Source organism: Giraffa tippelskirchi, chromosome 6 (genome assembly GCF_054371585.1).
Source record: "Giraffa tippelskirchi isolate mGirTip1 chromosome 6, T2T-mGirTip1v1.2.pri, whole genome shotgun sequence".
Lineage (NCBI taxonomy): Eukaryota > Metazoa > Chordata > Mammalia > Artiodactyla > Giraffidae > Giraffa > Giraffa tippelskirchi.
The window spans coordinates 24814314-24835879 of NC_137280.1; the positions used below are offsets into that span (position 1 = coordinate 24814314).

The window sequence follows — 21566 nt, forward strand, 5'->3', positions numbered from 1 at the left end:
ATGAGCTTTCTAATTTTAGTCAATCTGATGAGTGTAAGAAGTTATCTCATCATTGTTTTTATGTTGTCTGTTCCCTGGTTAGTAATGCACAGGAACATCTTCTTTGTTTCTTGGACATTTAGATTATTTCTTCTTCTGCAAATTGCTTGTTAGCACCTTTTATCCATTTACCAGATTGTCTTTTTTCTGTCAACTTTCACTGTATATTATATATTATGTTTGTCGATTCTTTACATGTATCTTTTCCTAGTGTATCACTTATGATTTGTTTTACTATCTTGTTCATGGAAACGTTTAATTTATATATGTTTTCCTTTATGGTTAACCATTTGTTTTTGTAGTGTAACAATCCATCTCTATGTGAAAGTCATTAAGATATTTGACTATTTTTTTTCTAAAATTTTGAAGTTTTGATTTTTCCTCCTTAGCTGTTTAAATCCATGTGAAATCTATGTTGTATGTGATGTTATGTAAGTAGGGTGACCATTTCATTAATCGATCAAACCTGGATACCTTAAGAGTCAACGGAGAACATTCAGTATAAGATCCTGGGCCAGAGAGTATAAGCCTGAAACAGCCCAGGCAGTTTAGAATTGGTGTCACTCCAGCTTAAGTAATCATATCCTGCTTCAAATGGAAAGTGTCCACTACATTATTGTACAGTTTATTCTTTTTTCATGAGTTTGTGATGGCAGTTCTGTCATAGTCTAAGTTACCATATGGAGATGTCTGTTTCATTTCTTTGTCATAAGAATAATTTTCCTTTACTTACATCATTCCATACTTTGAGTCAGATAATTCTTTCCACTAATCTCTATCAACACACAGATTCCAAACATGAAGCAATGTGCAGTAATAAAATGGAAAAAAAATACCATTGCTAAATAAATGTCTTTTTTCCCTTCTTGCTTAAAGACTTATTATTTATATATTTTAGAAGGTAGGATCCTTTTCCTCTGAAATATCTGATTTCAAAGCAACAGATTCTATGTTTTGTCATTTTAATATTGTCGTTTATATTTATCATTTTCAGGGTCCTATGGAGAAAGCACAATTTTAACCATCTCGGGTTCAGGATTTTCTCCTAGTTCGTCTGTTTCGGTCTCAGTTGGGTCAGCAGGTTGCTCTCTTCTTTCTGTGAGTGGTAGGTTCTTTTAAAATGATTATTTTTAAGTCTAATTGTTTTTCTATAAGAGAAAATAGGATCAAGGAGCAGTGTTACAATAATAATTTTCCTATAGAGTTCCTTTGTGGTCGTGAAATTGGCAAACTGCTCTGGATAAATACCTTATCTTTTTAACCTTTGGTTATAACCACAGACTAATTCTTGCACTGTTGTATAGTACCTCTATCCATAACAGATGATTTTTTTTCTTTTTCCCCTCATAAAGAGATTACACGAAATCTTTCCTTCTTTGGTGTGTCTCTGGAGCACAAAAACACATAGATTGCTGCTCTGATATTCTGTGATGCCCTCTGCTCATGCTTTGAAAATGTCACACTAGTCATAACAAGAGGCCACAGCCATCTTCCTGGACTTATAGTCCAAAAGAACCTCTACCCATTAATATAGAACTTAAATATCATTGATATTGTCTATTTATGGAAATAAGGAACATAACTATTTATTTACCTAAAAATTGTCTTTCACAATCCTAGTTATTTTCCTTAATTTTAGTAAGTTTAGATTATATAAGCAAATTCATCTTCTGTATCATTTAAGTCTTTTTCTTTTGCACCACATGGCACAGGGGATCTTAGTTCCCTGACCAAGTATTGAACCTGTGCCTCCTGCCTTAGAAGCACAGAGTCTTAACCACTGGCCCACCAGGGAAGTTCCTCGTTTAAATTGTTTTAAATTTGCATCTTCTATGGATTCTTGAGATCTAATATCCAGTATTATTATACTGTATATAATAATAACAATGATGGTGATGACGTGCACTGTACTATAAATACACATATACTATTCTAAATGACGAATAGGTTTTTCACTTAGTTTTTGATCACTTTTCTTGTTGAAACCTAGTATTTTACTCAGTTTGTGACATAAAAAATATATTGGACCAAATCTTTAGAATTATTGGTATAAATGATCTTATATATTAGGATTTTAAATTGTTATTATAGTAACTTTTTTTGCCACAGTAGTACTCAGGAGCAAATTGTTTACTCTGCCCTCATTATTATTTTATCCTACTCTTTTTCTGGGAGGGTCTGATTCATAGTATTAGGTAGATTGTAAAGGTTTTCCTTCCATTAATATATGAGTAATTTTCCTCAGATATGTTTCTTCGGAATATAAAAATGAAGGCCACTTTTATATTTGCAAACATAAAATTTCAGTAATTTTATCCAACAAAAACATTTCTTGACCATTTTCTTCTTCTTTTGTCACAAGAAAATGAGATCAAGTGCCAGATTCTGAACGGAAGTGCTGGACGTTTCCCAGTTGCTGTGTCCATCGCTGATGTTGGACTAGCACGGAATGTAGAGGAGAAGGGATTCCACTTCATTTATCAGAGTCAGATCTCACACATCTGGCCTGCTTCTGGAAGCCTCGCAGGTAACAGTTAATTGTTCCAAACAAAGGAAAGTTGACTGCATTTCCATCATTCATTTCATGGAACTATTTCTAGAACAGGGTGAAGGGAGAGGACTCTAAACCTTCCTTGTACAGAACAAAGGAGACACCTCATTTGGAAGGCACAGTGATTCACTGGATGACTAATTCTTTTGTTTCTTATGAAGCACAAGTCAGGGTGACTGCTTCTACTATGTCTTAGGTTATTGAATTAATATCATCAATTATTACATGTTTCTATAACGAGCTCATTAATTATGTCAAGGTAAGATTTATTAGTTATTATTCTGCTTACCAACTGCTCCATTTGTAATCACAGTCTCAGTGGAGCTACTTGACCCAGAAAAAGTTCCAGGAATAAATCCAGGAAAGGGAGGCTGATGCAAAAGATGAAAGAAAATAACACATTTTTCCAGTCTTGCTTTCCTTTGTGTTTTGTTTGCTTGTTTGTTTGATCATGCTTAGTTTTGGATTTTGTGCTTTGGCCTTGATCTTTTGGGCGTGTTCTGCGTTTATATTTTAAGTTATTTTTATTTTGTTGGGATTTTTGATTTACTTAAAAGTATTAAAATTTGGGATTTTGTCAGAGTCTTAATTCACTCTCATTTCCCACTAGTTGAGTAAATACAAATAGCATCATTTCTCTTTAGGATGAAGAAGACACTATGAAAAATAGCAGTTGCTGCTAGTAATGTCCAGAAGCAAATGTTAGTTGCAAATCTGTGTTATTTCATTCAATCACTTAGCCCAGCCCCTTTACGATTCCAGACTCTGGAGCTCAGGCTATATGGTCTTTGATCTACTTGCCAACCCATCTCTTGGATGATTAGACAGTTCTTGAATGATGAGTTAGATTACTGCCAAAGTGTCTTTTTGTTATTGTTAATCTATTGTGTTTTTGTTGTTATTTGATTTTATGTTTTTACTAATGAAGGTGGTACTCTTCTGACTGTATCTGGATTTGGCTTTCATGAATATTCAAAGGTATTAGTTGGAAATGAAACCTGCAATGTAATTGAAGGGGATTTGAATAAAATAACCTGCAGAACACCAAAAGTAAGGCATCCAGTTTTGGTTGTTTTTTCTAAGTCTGAAATTGTGCAAATTAAGGAGCATCTCAGTAGAGGGTTAAATAAATGCCTTATTTACCTAACGAGTGCAGAGGTTCATTACAGTCTTTAACAATTATTTCTTCAACATCTTTCTGCCAAAATCCAAATACAAAATATTATCTCCACAATCTAGATACTTTAACATCATTGAGGAAGACAGACATATAAACTAATGTTAAATTTAAAAAAAAAACAAAAAAAACTAATGTTAAACAGTGTGTTTCATTTGAAATAATAGAAGTAAACACACAAAGTGAAGATAAAATACAGTGGGGTGAAGATGTCAGGAAGAGTTTCATGAGCAAGTTCATGTCCTGTCAGAGGTGGAGGGATGATGAATGGGAGTTGACCAGGAAAATCCAAAGATGAAAAAATATACCAGTAATAAATAGTCTAAAAAATTCAGGGAAGCAACTCTAGACATTTTGGGTTTTTTAGGGAATAAATAAATATTTTAAATGTGTTAAAGTTTCAGTTTGTTGACAAAACACACACGATGTGAGTTTTTCCCACAGAATTTTACATTTTAGGACCAATCATTGGTCCTTTATTTTTAAAAATAGTGTTTAAATTTAAACCAAAACTGTTTTACTTACTGTGTGCAGAAGAATGATGAATTAAGTCACTAATATCTAAGGCTACAGACAATTAAGTGTGGATATTATTATATAGTTGTGATGTGAAAGTGAAAATTGCTCAGTCATGTCCGACTCTTTGCGACCCCATGGACAGAAGCCTGCCAGGCTCCTTTGTCCATACAATTCTCCAGGCCAGAATATTGGAGTGGATAGTCATTCCCTTCTCCAGGGGATCTTCCTAACCCAGGGATCGAACCCAGGTCTCCCACATTGCAAGCAAATTCTTTACCATTTGAGCCACCAGGGAAGCCTAAGAATACTGGAGTGAATAGCTTATCCCTTCTCCAGGGGATCTTCCCAACCTCAGAATCAAACAGGGGTCTCTTGCATTGCAGATGGATTCTTTACCAGCTGAACTACCAGGGAAACCCCGAATTTGAGCATGCATTGGACTGAATGATGGAGATACGAATCTGGGGGATATAGCAAATTAAAACTTCATTTAAATTATGTCATTCAGTTAAACACTGAGTGGGAACTAAGTAAATACTAGATGCTGGGAAAACTGTTTTTCCTAATTGGGAATCGTGTGCTGTATCAGTGAAAGCATCCCATATTTTTCTTAGGTTTCAGTCTTGGACAGAGGAACCATGTCAACAAAAGATATAATAATGTCCTTTATCCATGAAGAGGAATAAATGTTTCATTCAAGCCTATTTTAAGAGCAAAAGACTCAAAACTTTTAGCATAATATACTTAATTAATTAGAGAATCACTTCTCCAAAACATTGAAGAACCCTGGGGAATCCAGTAATGTAGATGTGTTTGAATTGATCATAAGCACCCACAAAACCACTTTTTCATATACCTTCATCTAAGAATTTAAACATATAACCTACATTTGATACAATAACTTTACTCCTTTGAGATCACAACTTTCAAAGTATCTGGTAATTAACTCTGATTCATGACTTCAGGAAAAAAAATCTTTAAAAGTTTATTTTGAGAGATTCTTTTTGCTTTTAGCCATTGAATGTCTGTATCTTAACATTTAGTATTTTCTAATTGTTTTATTTTTCCCTCTTGTTTCAGAGAATTGAGGGTACAATTGATATTTCAGTTATTACCAGTGGAGTTCAAGCCACAGCAAAAAATGCTTTTAGTTATAACTGTTTACAGACTCCAGTTATAACCGATTTTAGTCCAAAAGTACGAACAATACTGGGTAAGGAATTCTTCAATAAAATTAGTCATTTGATATATATGTGTATCAGTTCAGTCGCTCAGTCGTGTCCGACTCTTTGTGACCCCATGAACTGCAGCACACCGGGCCTCCCTGTCCATCACTAACTCCCTAAGTCCACCCAAACCCATGTCCATCGAGTCGGTGATGCCATCCAACCATCTCATCCTCTGTCGTCCCCTTCTCCTCCTGCCCTCAATCTTTCCCAGCATCAGGGTCTTTTCCAATGAGTCAGCTCTTCACATCAGGTGGCCAAAGTATTGGAGTTTCAGCTTCAACATCAGTCCTTCCAGTGAACACCCAGGACTGATCTCCTTTAGGATGGACTGGTTGGATCTCCTTGCAGTCCAAGGGACTCTCAAGGGTCTTCTCCAACACCACAGTTCAAAAGCATCAATTCTTCGGCGCTCAGCTTTCTTTATAGTCCAACTCTCACATCCATACGTGACCACTGGAAAACCCTAGCCTTGACTGGACGGACCTTTGTTGGCAAAGTAATGTCTCTGCTTTTTAATATGCTGTCTAGATTGGTCATAACTTTCCTTCCAAGGAGTAAGCGTCTTTTAATTTCATGGCTGCAGTCACCATCTGCAGTAATTTGGAGCCCCAAAAATAAAGCCAGCCACTGTTCCCACCATTTCCCCATCTATCTGCCATGAAGTGATGGGACCGGATGCCATGATCTTCGTTTTCTGAATGTTGAGCTTTAAGCCAACTTTTTCACTCTCCTCTTTCACTTTTATCAAGAGGCTCTTTCGTTCTTCTTCACTTTCTGCCATAAGAGTGGTGTCATCTGCATATCTGAGGTTATTGATTTTCTCTGAGGTTATATGTGTATCCAGTGCAATAGACAATATATGTATTTGTCTGATGCAATGGACATGAACTTGGGCAAACTTTGGGAGATGGTGAGTGACAGGAGGCCTGGCATGCTGCAGTCCGTGGGATCACAAAGAGTTGGACATGACTGGGCAACTGAACAGAACATGTACAATAATATATGTACATGTGCCATTTCTGGACAGGCTTTTGAAGCAGTTTCTCCTGCAGTTATGTTTCTTGAAGCCAAACCTGTCATAGGTTTCTGTTTTAACTATGAACTGGTCTGTTTATTATATCACTTAGAACATATGCAATAAGAAAAATATAAATTTAAAAAAAATTATTTGCCATCTTCTTTTCCCTGTTAAACAACTGAATGTGAATTTTATCTCCCTCTGGCAGCTATCAATTCTTTCACTGATTTTTCTTTTACCTCTGAAAGTGTTAGGATGTCCTAAATCCAATGAAAGATAAGAGATGAGTTGGTTTATTTAATATTCAAATTTTGCGCTAGATAATACATGGACTCTTTTTGTAAAATTTTCTTTCCTTTTAAAATAATAGGAGAAGTTAATTTAACGATTAAGGGTTATAACTTTGGAAATGAACTGACACAAAACATAGAGGTCTACGTTGGAGGTAAATCCTGCCAGGTCCTTCACCGGAACGTCACAGATATTAGATGCCTTTTGCCCAAGTTGTCTCCTGGAAAACATGATATCTGTGTCGAAGTCAGAAACTGGGGTTTTGCATCAACAAGGTATGGTAATGACGTAAACTTGGTAGAGTCACGGAACACATGGTGCTAAAGTATTGGGATAGGAAGAGAAGCGGTAATTAAACCTTATAATATTTCAATTGATTTTTTTCATCTTTCTAGAATTCCCTTTGCAACGATTCTGAAAATATCTCATAAAATGCAATATGATGCTAAGATATGAGACCAATACCACTCCGACTAGGCTGTAAGATTCTCTGCAGAGCTAGGTTTATCTATACGTCACATGATTTTAATTCATTCTGGAAATACTATCAGGCAGTTACTAGGGGCAGACACTTTCTCAGCACTGGATTTTATAGTGGAGAATAAGAGGCATGTGTCCCCCACCTTAGAGCTTCCTAGGTGGCACAGTGGTAAAGAATCCACCTGCCAATGCAGAAGACACAGTTTTGATACCTGGGTCAGGAAGATCCCCTGGAGGAGGAAATGGCAACCCGCTCTACTGTTCTTACCTGGAGAATTCCATGGACAGAGGACCCTGGCAAGGCTACAATCCATGGGGTTGCAGAGAGTCATGACTCAGTCATGACATGACTAGGCGTGCATGCACGCATATTCTCCACCTTAATGATGCCCACAGTTTTGTTGAGAAGGCAGATTTCAAACAGATTATATCAATAACTTGATCATAAATGTGAAAAATGCCATGGATAAGAGGTCCCAAGTGCGATAGAGAGAGCCAACTTTTCCTGAGGGACTCGGAAGAGTTCTCTGAAAAACTGACAATTAAATTAAGAAATGGGTAGGAGCTGGCCGGTGAGGGAGAGGATAGAGGGAATCTGCCTCCAACTAGTTTTCCTTCAGGTGCTTCCTGCTAAATCACTTCAGTCATGTCCAACTCTTTGTGATCCTGTGGACCATAGCCCATCAGGCTTCTCTGTCCATGGGATTTTCCAGGCAAGAATACTGAAGTGAGTTGCCATTTCCTTCTCCAGGGAATCTTCCCAACCCAGGGATCGAACCCTCAGCTCTCATGTCTCCTGCATTGGCAAAGGGGTTCTTTATCACTAGCGCCACCTGGGAAGTCCTTCAAGTAGGTGTTTGGTGTTTTCTGTGTTTAGTATTTTCCTACCTGAAGCTGCTTGTCACCTGGTAAAATTTTAGTTCTATCATAAGGAGGTTACTGGTTTAGAATAATTAGAAAAGAGGAAACTGTAGATTAAAAAAAGGCAAGTAAAACTGATGTCAGAGTAGAAGGAAAAATCATTGCAGGAGGATTTTGTGGGAGGTGAAGAGAGATGAGTGACAGTAAACATAACCTCAGAACTGTTCCCATCTCCTCTTAGATTTTCAGGGAGGGCTCACGTGGTCCTAGAAGAGCTGTGGGCTTGTGCTTTAGCTTGATGATACAGAATTCACAGCATACCAAACTGGGTGTTTGAGCGGTGGTTCAAAAATTACCAATTCACTTACGAAGAAGAAGTTTGATGAAAAGTTAACACAAAGATTCAAATGAGTTGTGGTGGGAGCCGGGATGTGGAAGTTATTCTGTGTGGCAGGTCAGGAAAGCATTACACATTTTGATAGCCTAATGGATATATTGAAAAAAAAATGAAATAAAGTAAACCTTGAAATAGTGGGAAGGGAGATCATGACAAATTTCCAACAAATATAGCATGATAAATTCAAATTGATTGCAGAAAATAGTAATTACTTATATTGTGTGCTGGGTGCTAAGTCACTTCAGTTGTGTCCGACTCTTTGCGACCCTATGGACATTAAATGTATAGAATTTCATTACTATTCTTTTATATATGATGCTGCCTTTATGTTCTGTTATAATGAGGAAAGTATTTTAAACGATTTCTTGTATTTCTTGTGACCGCAATCCTCATAACCATATTTTCCCATAATATTTTAGTATCTTCCGTCTCAAATTCTTCTGCCATGGGATTTTCAGAAGTCTAATTTTCACATTTAGGACAACAGCTATTATATATGTATATGATAAAACCAAATTGAAGTCATGATAATTATAAGATTATCTAGTTTGATAAAGTAATGTCTAATTAGGTATTCAATTATTTCCTCTTAAATGAATCATGTCCTAAGTAGAGTTAAGCAACATGACCCCATGGAAGGCTCCTTGAAATAGCTGTTAATTTTTCTTTTGCAGAGACAAGTTAAGTGCTTCTATACAGTATATTTTGGAAGTGATCAACATGTTTCCCCAGAAAGGCTCCTTATATGGTGGAACTGAAATCACTATAATGGGTTTGGGATTCAGCACGATCCCAACTGAGAACACTGTGCTTTTAGGTAATAGTTTCATCCTCACAGGACGGCTATTATCATATTTCTCATTTTAAAGGATGCGCTGTGGGTGCTGAGTTATTACACAAATACTCTCAGTCATGGAAACTTCATGTTTTCTATCAACGTATAAAAGGTTAAGTGTATTTGGTTAGCTGGTAAAAAAGAAACTAACTGTTTTTGATTTTGATTGTTATTGTTGTTCAGTTGCTCAGTTGTGTCCGACTCTTTGCAACCCCATGGATTGCAGCACACCAGGCTTCACTGTCCTTCATCATCTCCAATAGTCTGAATATTTACTGTGTATCAAACACTTTAAATGAGAGGTCTCTGTTCTAAAACTAATCAGTACTCAAACATAATTACTATCAAAAAAAAGTACCAAAGATCCTACTGTGTAATTGGAGCTTTTGTAGGGCTTTGACTGTCTACTACTTATGCTTCATCTCTGTATTTCTCAAAAACTATTTGAGAAAACGTTTTTTTCCTCCATCTTTATTCTTTCCAGGGTCCTTCCCCTGCAATGTGACATCATCATCAGAAACTGTCATAAAATGTGTTCTACATTCAACGGGGAATGTATTCAGGGTTACCAACAATGGGGAAGATTCAGGTATAAGATGGCCTTTATATATTGTAAATAATGGAGGCATGTTACCTTGGAATTAGATTTTTACTTATAATACTTCAGAGTATTCAGAGCATAAGTATTGTTATTTCTTTGTATAATTTGTTGATAGTTTGTCTAGAATTTATCCACTTGACATAGGGGGCCACATATAGTATGAATCAGTGGTAGACTTGTGTCTAAAAAGGCTAGGTTTAAAATTTCCAAGTTCAGGAATTGCCATTTGGTTTTATTGCCATACAGAACCTTCTGAATTACTATCGTTTGTTTCCCATTGTGGGTTTCTAAATAAATATCCAAATTGAAATTATGTAGAATTTTGCATGCCTCAATGCCTGAGAAAATTCACATTATCTCACTTTCAATTATTTCTGTTTATTTTTATTATGTGTTTGAGTTAGACACATAAAAATTTTATAATGTTAATTGAAAATTTTTTCGCTAGTGGCTATATAAAAAGGCAATATTTTAAAAGATAGTTATTAAGAATTTTTCCTACTTTTCTTTTTTTCTTTAAAAAATATGACTTAACTGCTGCCAGTACATGGATTAGGTTATGCCTGGTCACCATCAGTCTTAAATGTGTCTGTGGGAGACACAGTGACATGGCATTGGCAAGCACATCCATATCTCAAGGGAATAGGATACAGAGTTTTCTCTGTCTCCAGTCCTGGAAGTGCAATTTATGATGGCAAAGGATTTACCAACAGAAGAGAAAAATCTGCATCAGGTATGTTTCCACTTTGCTGCATTTTGCATCATGCTTCTTTTTCCCAAATACAATAAAAAGAAATTTGTTTAGATTTAAAATACTTTTGCATAAATAATATATACAATACAGGATATGGTTTAGTTGACATTTTATTGCTATCACAGAATACTTCAAATTTATAAAATATTCTTAATGAATGCCTGCAAGGTATTTAGTACATCAGAGTTGAGTTTTGATATCAGATATATCTCTTTTCATTCTGAAATAATCAACCAGAAAAATATATTGAAACAAGCAAAATACAAAAAAGACTGAAGTATGTCTTTTAATGATACCAGTCTGGTAGCAAGTAATGAATTTCTGTTGATTTAAATCAGCTTTAAAATCAGTCTTGCAGGACAACTTAGTGTACAATGTGCCTTTTAGACTGCCCATTTTGTTCTTCATGTGTAGCAGGTTGACCTTATTCATGAACACGAACTGTTTTTCATTGCCTGTTGAGTTTTTCTGTAGGAGTCAGTAAGTTATGCCGGATAGCACATGTTTTTTATAGAAAAATTAATGCTGGATCTTGCCTTTGTGGAATAGAATTTCATTATACAAGACAGCTCTTTTATAGCTATTTTATGGTCTTTTGATAGTCATTTCCTTACTACTTCTGTTGAAATATCATATGCTTGAAAACCTGTCATCTGTATGTGCGTTTGAAGGATCATTTCAAATTTATTTTCAAAGATGCATTAATTGCTTGTATTTATTATGTACAATCTCATTTTATGGCAGGTTCATTTTCTTACCAGTTTACTTCACCTGGAATCCATTATTACAGCAGCGGGTATGTTGATGAGGCTCGCTCCATTTTTCTCCAAGGAATCATTAACGTTTTACCAGCTGAAACCAGTCACGTTCCCCTGCACTTGTTTGTAGGGGGCACTGAAGCCACATATGCTCAGGGTAAGAAGGTTAAAGATGGAAACCCTGTCACTTCAGTTAAAGATGGAAACCCAGGGTGTATGCAGTCTTTCTGAAGTAGGAGGCAGATGACTGGCTCTGACTGTCTCTTACTAGCCACATGACCTTGAATGGGTCGGGACAGCTCTGACGCTAGCATTTATTCTATAAAATGAGGATCATGTTAATATTGTCCTGCCAGTCTGCAGAATCCTTATGTGCCTCAAACGAGATGTAATGTGAAAAAGTTCTGATACTCTGTGAGTGTCTGAAAATATATTAAAATGTGAGATAATATTATTATTTTATTTTCCCCATAGGATCTGGCCTTAGACAAATTGAAAAATTAATCTTATATTCACTTTTATATTCACTCTTAACCATATCATCTTTGTCTAGGTCTTTTAACTTTGCAGGGCCTGGGGCTCCTCTTGTCATTTGAAAAATAAAAAGGATTTACCAGAATATAAACCACCATCATCAAAATAGAGTAATGTAGCCTAAAAACAGTGCTTGTTTTAGAATTTTATCCATGATTTACAAGCAGTTTTTTTGTTTAAAGGCAGACCCGTGAGTTTGCACTTGGGAAGCTCTGTGGCAGGCTGCCAAGCAAGAGAACCCCTGTGTGGCCTGAACAGTACCAGGGTTGAAAATTCAGAGAGATTGCTCTTTGAGCTTTCAAGTTGTCTTTCACCATCTATAAGCCACATTAGTCCATCCATCGGAACACTAAATGAATTGATAACAATTACTGGTAATGCCTTCAGTAATCTCACATGTGCTAATAAGGTAAGACTATAAAGATCTTCTTTTTACTTCAGTATATGCATACAGGGATGATGTTTCATCCATAACCTCATAGTTTAATTTATAGCAGCTCAATTGCAATATAATTCATATACCATACAATGCATCTATTTAATGTGCAAAATTCAGAAGCTTTTAGTATATTCACAAAGTTGTGTATCCATTACTGCAGTCAATTTTAGAATGTTTTCATTGCTCCAAAAAGGAACCCCATGGCCCTTAGATATTATCCACAACCCCTCCATACCTCTAGCCCTCCCTAAACAACCATGAATCTTTCTGCCTTTGTGGATTTGCCTGTTGTGAATAATCTTATAAATAGAATCATAGAATGTGTGGTCATTTGTGACTAGCTGTATTCACTAAGCATAGCGTTTTCAAGGTTCATTCACGATGTACCATGTAGCAGTACTTCATTTCTTTTTTGGCTGAATAATATTCCATTGCGTAGGGTATACAGTTTATTTACCCACCCATTTGTTCATGGATATTTTCACCTTTTTGGCTATTATCAATAATGTAGCTGGGAACATTTGTGTATGATCATAGTTTAGGTTTTTAAACAATATTTATTTATTTATTTGGCTGCTCTGAGTCTTAGATGTGGCATGTGGGATCTAGTTTCCCAACCAGGGATCAAACCCAGGCCCCCTGCACTGGGAGCCCGGAGTTCCAGCCACTGGACCACCAGGAACGTCCTCATAGTTTAGTTTTAAGGTTAATCCAAAATATACCTTAATCAGTCTCCCAAATTAATTTTATGAATAAAAAGTTTTCACATGATCAATTTTTCAAATTTAGTCATTGCTAATACAAAATTTAAGTTCATGCTAGAGTAACATATTGACTTGTTCTTCTGTTCATTTTACTTTCAGGTTACAATTGGTAGCTATCCCTGTATTGTAGAAGAAAGTAGTAACAATTCCATTGTGTGTCGTATTGACCCTCAAAACTCAATGGATGTTGGCATCAGGGAAATTGTCACAGTAACTGTCTACAACCTGGGCACTGCCATCAACACACTGTCCAGTGAATTTGATAGGCGGTTTGTACTTTTGCCAAACATCGACATGATATTACCAAATGCAGGGTCAACTACAGGAATGACCAAAGTGACCATAAAAGGCTCTGGATTTGCAGTTTCTTCTGCTGGTGCACAAGTCCTGATGGGTCATTTTCCATGTAAAGTTCTGTCAGTGAATTATACAGCCATTGAATGTGAAACATCTCCTGCACCCCAACAGCTTGTGAAAGTAAATCTCCTAATCCACGGGGTGCCTGCTCAGTGTCAGGGGAACTGCAGCTTTTCCTACTTAGAAAGCATCGCTGCTTTTGTAACAAGAATCTCCCCAAACTCTCTCCAAGGCTCTGAAAAAGTTCTTATTGAAGGGGAAGGTTTTGGCACTGTCTTGGAGGACATTTCTGTTTTCATTGGAAACCAACAGTTTAGAGCAATCGATGTTAATGAAAATAACATCACTGTTCTCGTGACTCCTCTTCCGGCTGGACTTCATTCTCTTAGTGTGGTGGTGGGAACAAAAGGCTTGGCTCTGGGAAACTTGACTGTCAGCAGCCCCGCAGTAGCATCTGTCACCCCGACTTCTGGAAGCATTGCGGGGGGGACTACTCTGATGGTCACAGGAAATGGCTTCTCTCCAGGCAACACCGCAGTCACTGTTGGGGATGAACCTTGTCAAATTCTCTCTGTCAGTTTCAGTGACATCCACTGCCGTACCCCAGCAGGGACAGCTGGAAGGGTCAGTGTGAAGATCTCTGTGAATGCAGTCGCATACCCACCTCTGTCATTTATGTATGCCTTGGAAGATACTCCACTTCTCAAAGGAATTGTCCCAAGTACAGGTACTCCAAGACCTGCCTTTTGGGTATCTTGATATAATATGATCAGTAATATTTATTAGCATAGAATTGAAATAATGTTTATAAATGATTACGAGGATTGTTTGTAGACAATAGTCTTAATCAATATGTAGGATTTGATTTCTGTATAATCTCTGTTTTGTGATTATTTTTTGTATATTCTTGGGCTTCCCTGGTGGCTCAGATGGTAAAGAATCCGCCTGCAATGTGGGAGACCTGGGTTTGATCCCCAGGTCTGGAAGATCCCCTGGAGGAGGGCTTGGCAGCACGCTCCAGCATTCTGGCCTGGAGAATCCCCATGGATAGAGGAGTCCATGGGGTCACAAAGAATCAGACACAATTGAGCACAGCACATAGTGTCTATTTTGTGATTATTTTTGTACATTCTTGAGGTCATAATTGTAGTGAAATTCCCACTTCTATTTTAAAATAAAATCCCCATGAACTTGAACTAATTTTGAAATGAGGAAGAAATAGACGGATATCTATGGATAAAATTGGTCATTAGTTTGTGTCATTAGTGTTGATACGGCACAGGAAATACCTGTTAAAATTCATGAGCAGTCGTTCTTTTGTTTCCATGAAACTTCAGTTGATTATTAACACAACAAAATTCTTTTCTTAAGGGGGTAATTGACCCATTCAGATGGAAAAAATATTATAAAATAAAATTTATTATTTAGCATGAGTTGTTTTTCTAAGCCAGGAATGGATGGAGTGCCTTCTTGATCCTTTATCACTGCGCTGTGCTGCTTCTGATCTTCTTCAAACTGTTGGAAAGCTTATGATCCATGTAATGAATTCTGGAGAGGCAGCTATAGTCTCATGGCTGAGAACATGGCCTAGATACCTGGGTTCACATCTTCACTCTTCTACTTTTCAGTGGTGAAACTTTGGACAAGTTTCTTAAAATATTAGTTTCCTTATACATGCAGATACCTTCCTCGTAAGGTTATAGAAGTTCATTCATGTAATACAACTTAAAAGTTCCTTTAATAAAGAACTTATTAAAAGTTGGCCTTTAAAAAAAGTCTTTGTTAGTTTACAGTGTCATGAGTAAGATGTATTCTCTGCTTTCGAGAAGCTTGCTATTGAAATTTTCTGTTAGACATCAAGTTTTCTCATTTAGAATTTTAAAAAGTAAATATTAGCAATAACAATGGCATACTTCCCCCATATATTTGTAATCATTGCAAATGAAGAAGTAGATATTGACATATGCTCCTTATTTCCATGAACCATTTCTGTCTCATCTCTGAATGTATCTTTGAAAGTAGTGTATCTGAAGATAGAAGAGACTTGTAGACAAGTGAGAACTGAGCTATTTTATTTACTGAAGAGACACAAGGTATAGATCATTCTTAGAACAATGCTTGCATTTGAAAAGTGCAAATACCAGACATGATTAAAACTTTAAGACCTGAAAACATTTAAAAATCTTTTATCTTAAAACTATTGTTAACGTGAAAGATCTCATTAATATCTATGGTCTTTAAAATGACAACTTACATTTCAGTGATGCTTACTGTGGTCAATTATATGGTTATTTTTGCTATCACTAGTTGAATTAAAAACAAACTACAGCTTGGTGATTCTGCATTTGTAACAAGTTATGTTGATTAATATCTATTCACTTATTGTTTAGGTATATAAGTATGTGTTTGGATGACCTGTGAAAAATTCCATGTGTGTAATGCCCTCAATGCTTTTTGTCAAAAGAAGGAAGGAAGGGAACAGAAGGATTGAAATACTTTATTCCAGTTTCATTTATTCAAAACATTAACATCAACATTCATCTATACGTCTTTAATTCCTTATTTCTGTGTTGATTATCTTCAGTTCAGTTCAGTTCAGTTGCTCAGTCGTGTCCGACTCTTTGCGACCCCATGAATCACAGCACGCCAGGCCTCCCTGTCCGTCACCAAGTCTCGGAGTTTACCGAAACCCATGTCTATCGAGTCGGTGATGCCGTCCAGCCATATCAACTTCTGTTGTCCCCTTCTCCTCCTGCCCCTAATCCTTCCCAGCATCAGGGTCTTTTCTAATGAGTCAACTCTTCGCATGAGGTGGCCAAAGTATTGGAGTTTCAGCTTCAACATCAGTCCTTCCAATGAACAACCAGGACTGGTCTCCTTTAGGATGGACTGGTTGGATCTTCTTGCAGTCCAAGGGACTCTCAAGAGTGATTATCTTACACCTAATTATTTATATATCATGATTTGTTTATCAAGTCATGTATGTTGAAAATATCTGAATGAAGAAAAAATAGTGCATTTTTCAGAAGGGTTGCAAATATCAAGAAAGTACCAAAAGTTTTAAAAAGTAAGTTTCATCCCTGAGATATACTCTAACCCACCACCCACTGCTCAGGCATTCATTTCCTCTTTCAGTCATTCGTCCTTTCTTCTTAACTCTAAATCTTCTCTATTTTATTCTCTCTTTCCCATTAACCTGAATTACAAGTAACATAACTTCCATCTGTAGGATGGACAGCTGCACTGGAAAATAATAAACATTGATATAAATATCTTACAGTTAAGATACCAAAGACTGCAATGAAATTATAGCCAAAATGTGTATGACATGTATTGTTTACATTAATATTAGTTTTAAAATACTAGATATAATTTTGTTTATGTAGGTGAATAGGTGTATCTTTAAATGCATATCTAAGTATTAGAGTTTAGGTATGTATATGTATAGGATAGATAATGGTCTGCCTTTCTTTTTAAGGTCCTCCTGAAACTGAAATTCAGATCACTGGGTCTAATTTTGGTATTGACATCTTGGAAATTTCGGTGATGATAAGTAACATGCAGTGTAATGTGACCATGGTCAATGATACTGTATTGCAATGCATTGTTGGAGATCATGCTGGTGGCACTTTTCCTGTTACGATGCATCATAAAACAAAAGGCTTTGCCATGTCCACAGTTGTATTTAAGTACCCACTTACTATTGACAATATTCATCCAAGCCAAGGTAGGCATGAATGTGCCATAGCCTAGAAATATTTTACATTGTTTCAGTAAACACTTATTTAGAAAGAAACATATTCTTCCAACCCTGCTAAAATGTATAGTTCCTGTAGCACATTAAAATATTTCTGTTTATGCATCAAGTAAATAAGCATGCAAAGGTATCCATCGTTTCAAAATATTTGTTTAATGCCTTTATTTCTCTTCATGCTATAGAATATATTTAAATTTTAATACTATTGAAAATGTCCAGATCATATGTGGAAATGTTTTAAAAAAACATGTTCAAATATCACTGACGTATAATTATGTCTACATTAATAAATATCTTTTTCTGTTCAAAAATGATTTTAGTGGTTAAAAACCTTAAGAAATTATAACCAATGTACTTTGAACTAAAATAGTCATTTTACATTTGTGTTTTGACTACTCAAATTCTTTGTGACATTTCTATTAAATAAAATTTAAATTCTTAGAAGTAGTTTAAATAAATGACTAAATGTGACATTTACTCAGTGAGAGTTTTAAAATACTACAATCAAAAGAGATTCTGTTGCAATAATATAAAAATTTCCAGTTCTAAGAATCTTTCCATGTAATGAAACTAGCTTCCATTTCAGGTGTTAAATATATGTACAGATAATGTTTTCTTTTCATTAACTTTGTCTTTCCTTCTTATATGTCTTCACCAGGGAGCTTCGGTGGTGGTCAAACCATGACTGTGACAGGCACTGGGTTTAATCCGCAAAATTCAGTTGTGTTAGTATGTGGCTCAAAATGTGCAGTCGACAAACTGAAATCTAATCGCACAACATTATTATGTGAAATTCCGCCAAGTAATGGTAAGTAGTCCCCTGGAGGAGAGCATGGTGACCCACTCCAGTATTCCTGCCTGGAGAATCCCATGGACAGAGGAGCCTGGCAGGCTACAGTCCATAGGGTCGCACAGAGTCAGACATGACTGAAGCAACTTAGCATGCGCGAACGGTCAGAAAAAGAATGGCAGTCTTTGAGAACTGTTTAATTGTATAAAGATCTGTCTGAGTTTCTTTTTTTCCCAAGGTTTCGTGTTCATTAGGGCAATTGAATCAACTTTATGGATTTCCTGATTTTAAGCAATTTCTTCAGAATTTTGTTTTCTACCCTTGTGTATTTTCCAAGATACATAATATTTGAGTTAGACTGAATTGTTTGTAACAAATTGCAGGTTTTTGGTTTATTACATAAGGAGCATACCAAATGGAAAACAAGTTTTTAGTTCCTATTGGAGTATTAGCTTTTCCTTAAAGTTAGGGTAGTGTGTATGGTACAGTATACCATATATATATAGTGTATATATATATATAGTATAATGGTTATGAGGGCAGTGAATTCTGGTAATTCATTGCCAAGATTCAAACCCAGGCTGTGTCTTTGAGCAAGTTATTCAACCTCTCTGTGCCTTGGTTGCCTCCTCTGTAAAAGGAAAATAATCACATTAACCTATTTATTGTGAGGCTTGATAAGCCAATGTATATAAAGTGGATAGACTGATATCCGAAACATGATACGTGATTTGCTATTATTATTACTCTTATTTATTTTTTTAATTTTTTAATTATTTATTTACTTTTGGCTGCACTGGGTCTTTGTTGCTTTTTGCACAGTCTTTCGCTAGTTGGTGGAGAAGGGAATGGCAACCCACTCCAGTATTCTTGCCTGGAGAATCCCATGGAAAGAGGAGCCTGGTGGGTCCATGGGGTCCCAAAGAGTCAGACACGACTGAGCAACTAACACACTCTCGCTAGTTGGGGCCAGCAGGGGCTACTCTTCCTTGCAGGTTGTGGTGGCTCCTCTTGCTGGGGAGCACAGGCTGTAGGGGCTCAGTAGTTGTGTGCACGGGCTTACTTTTCCTGCAGCATGTGGAATGTTCCCAGACCAGGGCCGGAACCCACGTCTCCTGCATTGACAAGTGGATTATTAACCAGTGGATCACCAGGGAAGTCCACTCTTGCTTATTTTTATTTAATGGTTAAAAGCCTGCCCTCTAAGGAGCCCCTGAATTTGTTCTACCACTGTCATCTCAGCTAAGTAACTCAACTCCTTTCTGCTTCAATTTGTCCAGCTATTGAAAGGAGATAATATTAACCCTAATTCGATGGGTTATTGTGAAGTTTAAATATTGGGTATCTTAAGTACACAACAAACTTTAATTATCTAGCAAAATTTAAGAAGAACCAAAGAGAATAATACAGATGAATAAAGGATATGGTTTATATATAAACATTTTTTAAAAGCATTAACAAAATTTGATGAAGCTTTTCTAAACATTTTTGCTTCTTCTGATTTCTTAAAGAATAGTTAAGAAAATGTAACATTTTGTGACTGGGCTCGTTTATCATTTTAACATCAGAGTTGGTATTCTAATTTTTTTTCAAAAATGCAGCAATGCTACCATCATGTCATCTGCAAACGATAACCCTATATGCGAGACAGAATAAGAGACACAGATGCATAGAACAATTTTATGGACTCTGAGGGAGAAGGTGAGGGTGGGACGTTCTGGGAGAATAGCATTGAAACATGTATATTATCATATGTGAAACAGAACACCATTCCATGTTCGATGAATGAGACAAGGGCTCAGGGCCGGGGCAATAGGATGACCCAGAGGGATGGGATGGGGAGGGAGGTGGGTGGGGGGTCCAGGAAGGGGAACACATGTAAACCCATGGCTGATTCATGTCAATGTATGGCAAAAACTATTACAATATTGTAAAGTAATTAGCCCCCAACTAAAATAAATAAATTTATAAAAAAAAAAAAAAGGCAGCAATGCTATCAAGATCTGTCAAGATTTGTTTGCCTTAACACGAGCTCTGCTTCTTTTTTCACCATTTTTGAAATGTGTTTCTGTAGTTTTTCTGTCTCTTACCTTGCTTTTAACTGCCACTCCTTGCCATCGTCAGCGCACCTGCTGTGAGTGGTTCTTTGTTCCTTCCTCTCTAATTTGCAGTGTTGAATCCTCTAGGACTGGAAAACTAAAGAGGCAGGTTTGTAGAATCATCTATAGTAAGAGGCTCTGAGGAAGGACCTAAGGGTTTTTCCTCTGGTGATTATGTGCATTTATTTTGTGAGGTTTTTGACTATTGCTAGACATCCTCATTAACTCACATGTAACCTGTGAAAGTAACTTTGGGAAAAGGATGGTGTTATTGAAAATATTTGGGGGTTTTGGACATGAGTAAGGGCCTGATGGCATAACTGAACTCAGTTTGATGTCCTCCTATCACAGGCAGGGGACCCGAGCAAGCCTGTGAAGTGAGTGTGGTCAACGGGAAGGATTCCTCTCAGTCCACGGCTCTTTTTACATACAACATGTCAATGACGCCGTTCATCACCAAAATAGCCCCCAAGAGAGGCAGTACAGCAGGGGGCACCAGACTTACAGTCTTGGGATCAGGCGTCAGGTACTGTCTTCACTTCACAAGAGTGCGTCTTTCCAGACTCAAGCCATTACACCTGCTTTCTCGTGTGCCAAGACAGTGTTTAAGTATAGTCGAATAATGTGTACCCAGAGAAGGAAATGGCAACCCACTGCAGTATTCTTGCCTGGGGAAATCCTATGGACAGAGGAACCTGGAGGCCACAGTCCATGGAGTCGCAAAATAGTCAACCCGATTTAATGACTAAACAACAAACAACAGTGTGTACCTGGGTTTCCCAGGTGGCGCAGCGGTAAAGAATCCCCCTGCCAGTGCAGCAGCTGCAAGAGACATGGGTTTGATCCCTGGGTCAGAAAGAGGAGGAAATGGAAACTCTCTCCAGTATTCTTGCCTGGAAAATTCTGTGGAGAGAGGAGCCTGGTGGGCTACAAGTCCATGGGGTCGCAAAGAGTCGGACATGACCGAGCGACTAAGCACCTACAATGTGTACCCATCTGCTGAAAAGCCACACTACTATTTACTGACTACATACTCTGTGTCAGAAACCTTTCTACTCCATAGAATCTTCCTGCCTTACCTTCTTAGATATTTTTAAATCTCATTTTATGGTTAGAAAACTAAAATTAAAGAAGATACTGACTTTCCCCAGGTCCTAGTAACATCACAAGTATAAATCACTTTCCTGTTATGCTTTCCCCCAAATCTCATTTCCAACCATCATCTGCTTCATTGGTTGAATGAAACATCTCTTCAAGCATCAGATCCATTTCATTGTAACTATTTAGATTCCTTCTTCCTAAACATGTTCATCATT

At 36.9% G+C, this 21566-nt stretch overlaps 1 protein-coding gene across 1 annotated transcript in view; it reads left to right on the forward strand.

The window, feature by feature from the left end:
- The window catches only part of PKHD1L1 (PKHD1 like 1), a 165327-nt gene that overhangs the window by 65871 nt on the left and 77890 nt on the right, over positions 1–21566 (forward strand). Inside the window, exons 28-41 of the mRNA XM_081503071.1 lie at positions 1034–1144; positions 2402–2566; positions 3519–3640; positions 5367–5499; positions 6904–7099; positions 9237–9379; positions 9882–9986; positions 10543–10731; positions 11497–11667; positions 12227–12453; positions 13347–14331; positions 17083–17331; positions 18020–18169; positions 20602–20776. Coding sequence (XP_081359197.1) covers positions 1034–1144; positions 2402–2566; positions 3519–3640; positions 5367–5499; positions 6904–7099; positions 9237–9379; positions 9882–9986; positions 10543–10731; positions 11497–11667; positions 12227–12453; positions 13347–14331; positions 17083–17331; positions 18020–18169; positions 20602–20776 — 3121 coding nt within the window. The remainder of the gene's footprint in view (positions 1–1033; positions 1145–2401; positions 2567–3518; positions 3641–5366; positions 5500–6903; positions 7100–9236; positions 9380–9881; positions 9987–10542; positions 10732–11496; positions 11668–12226; positions 12454–13346; positions 14332–17082; positions 17332–18019; positions 18170–20601; positions 20777–21566) is intronic.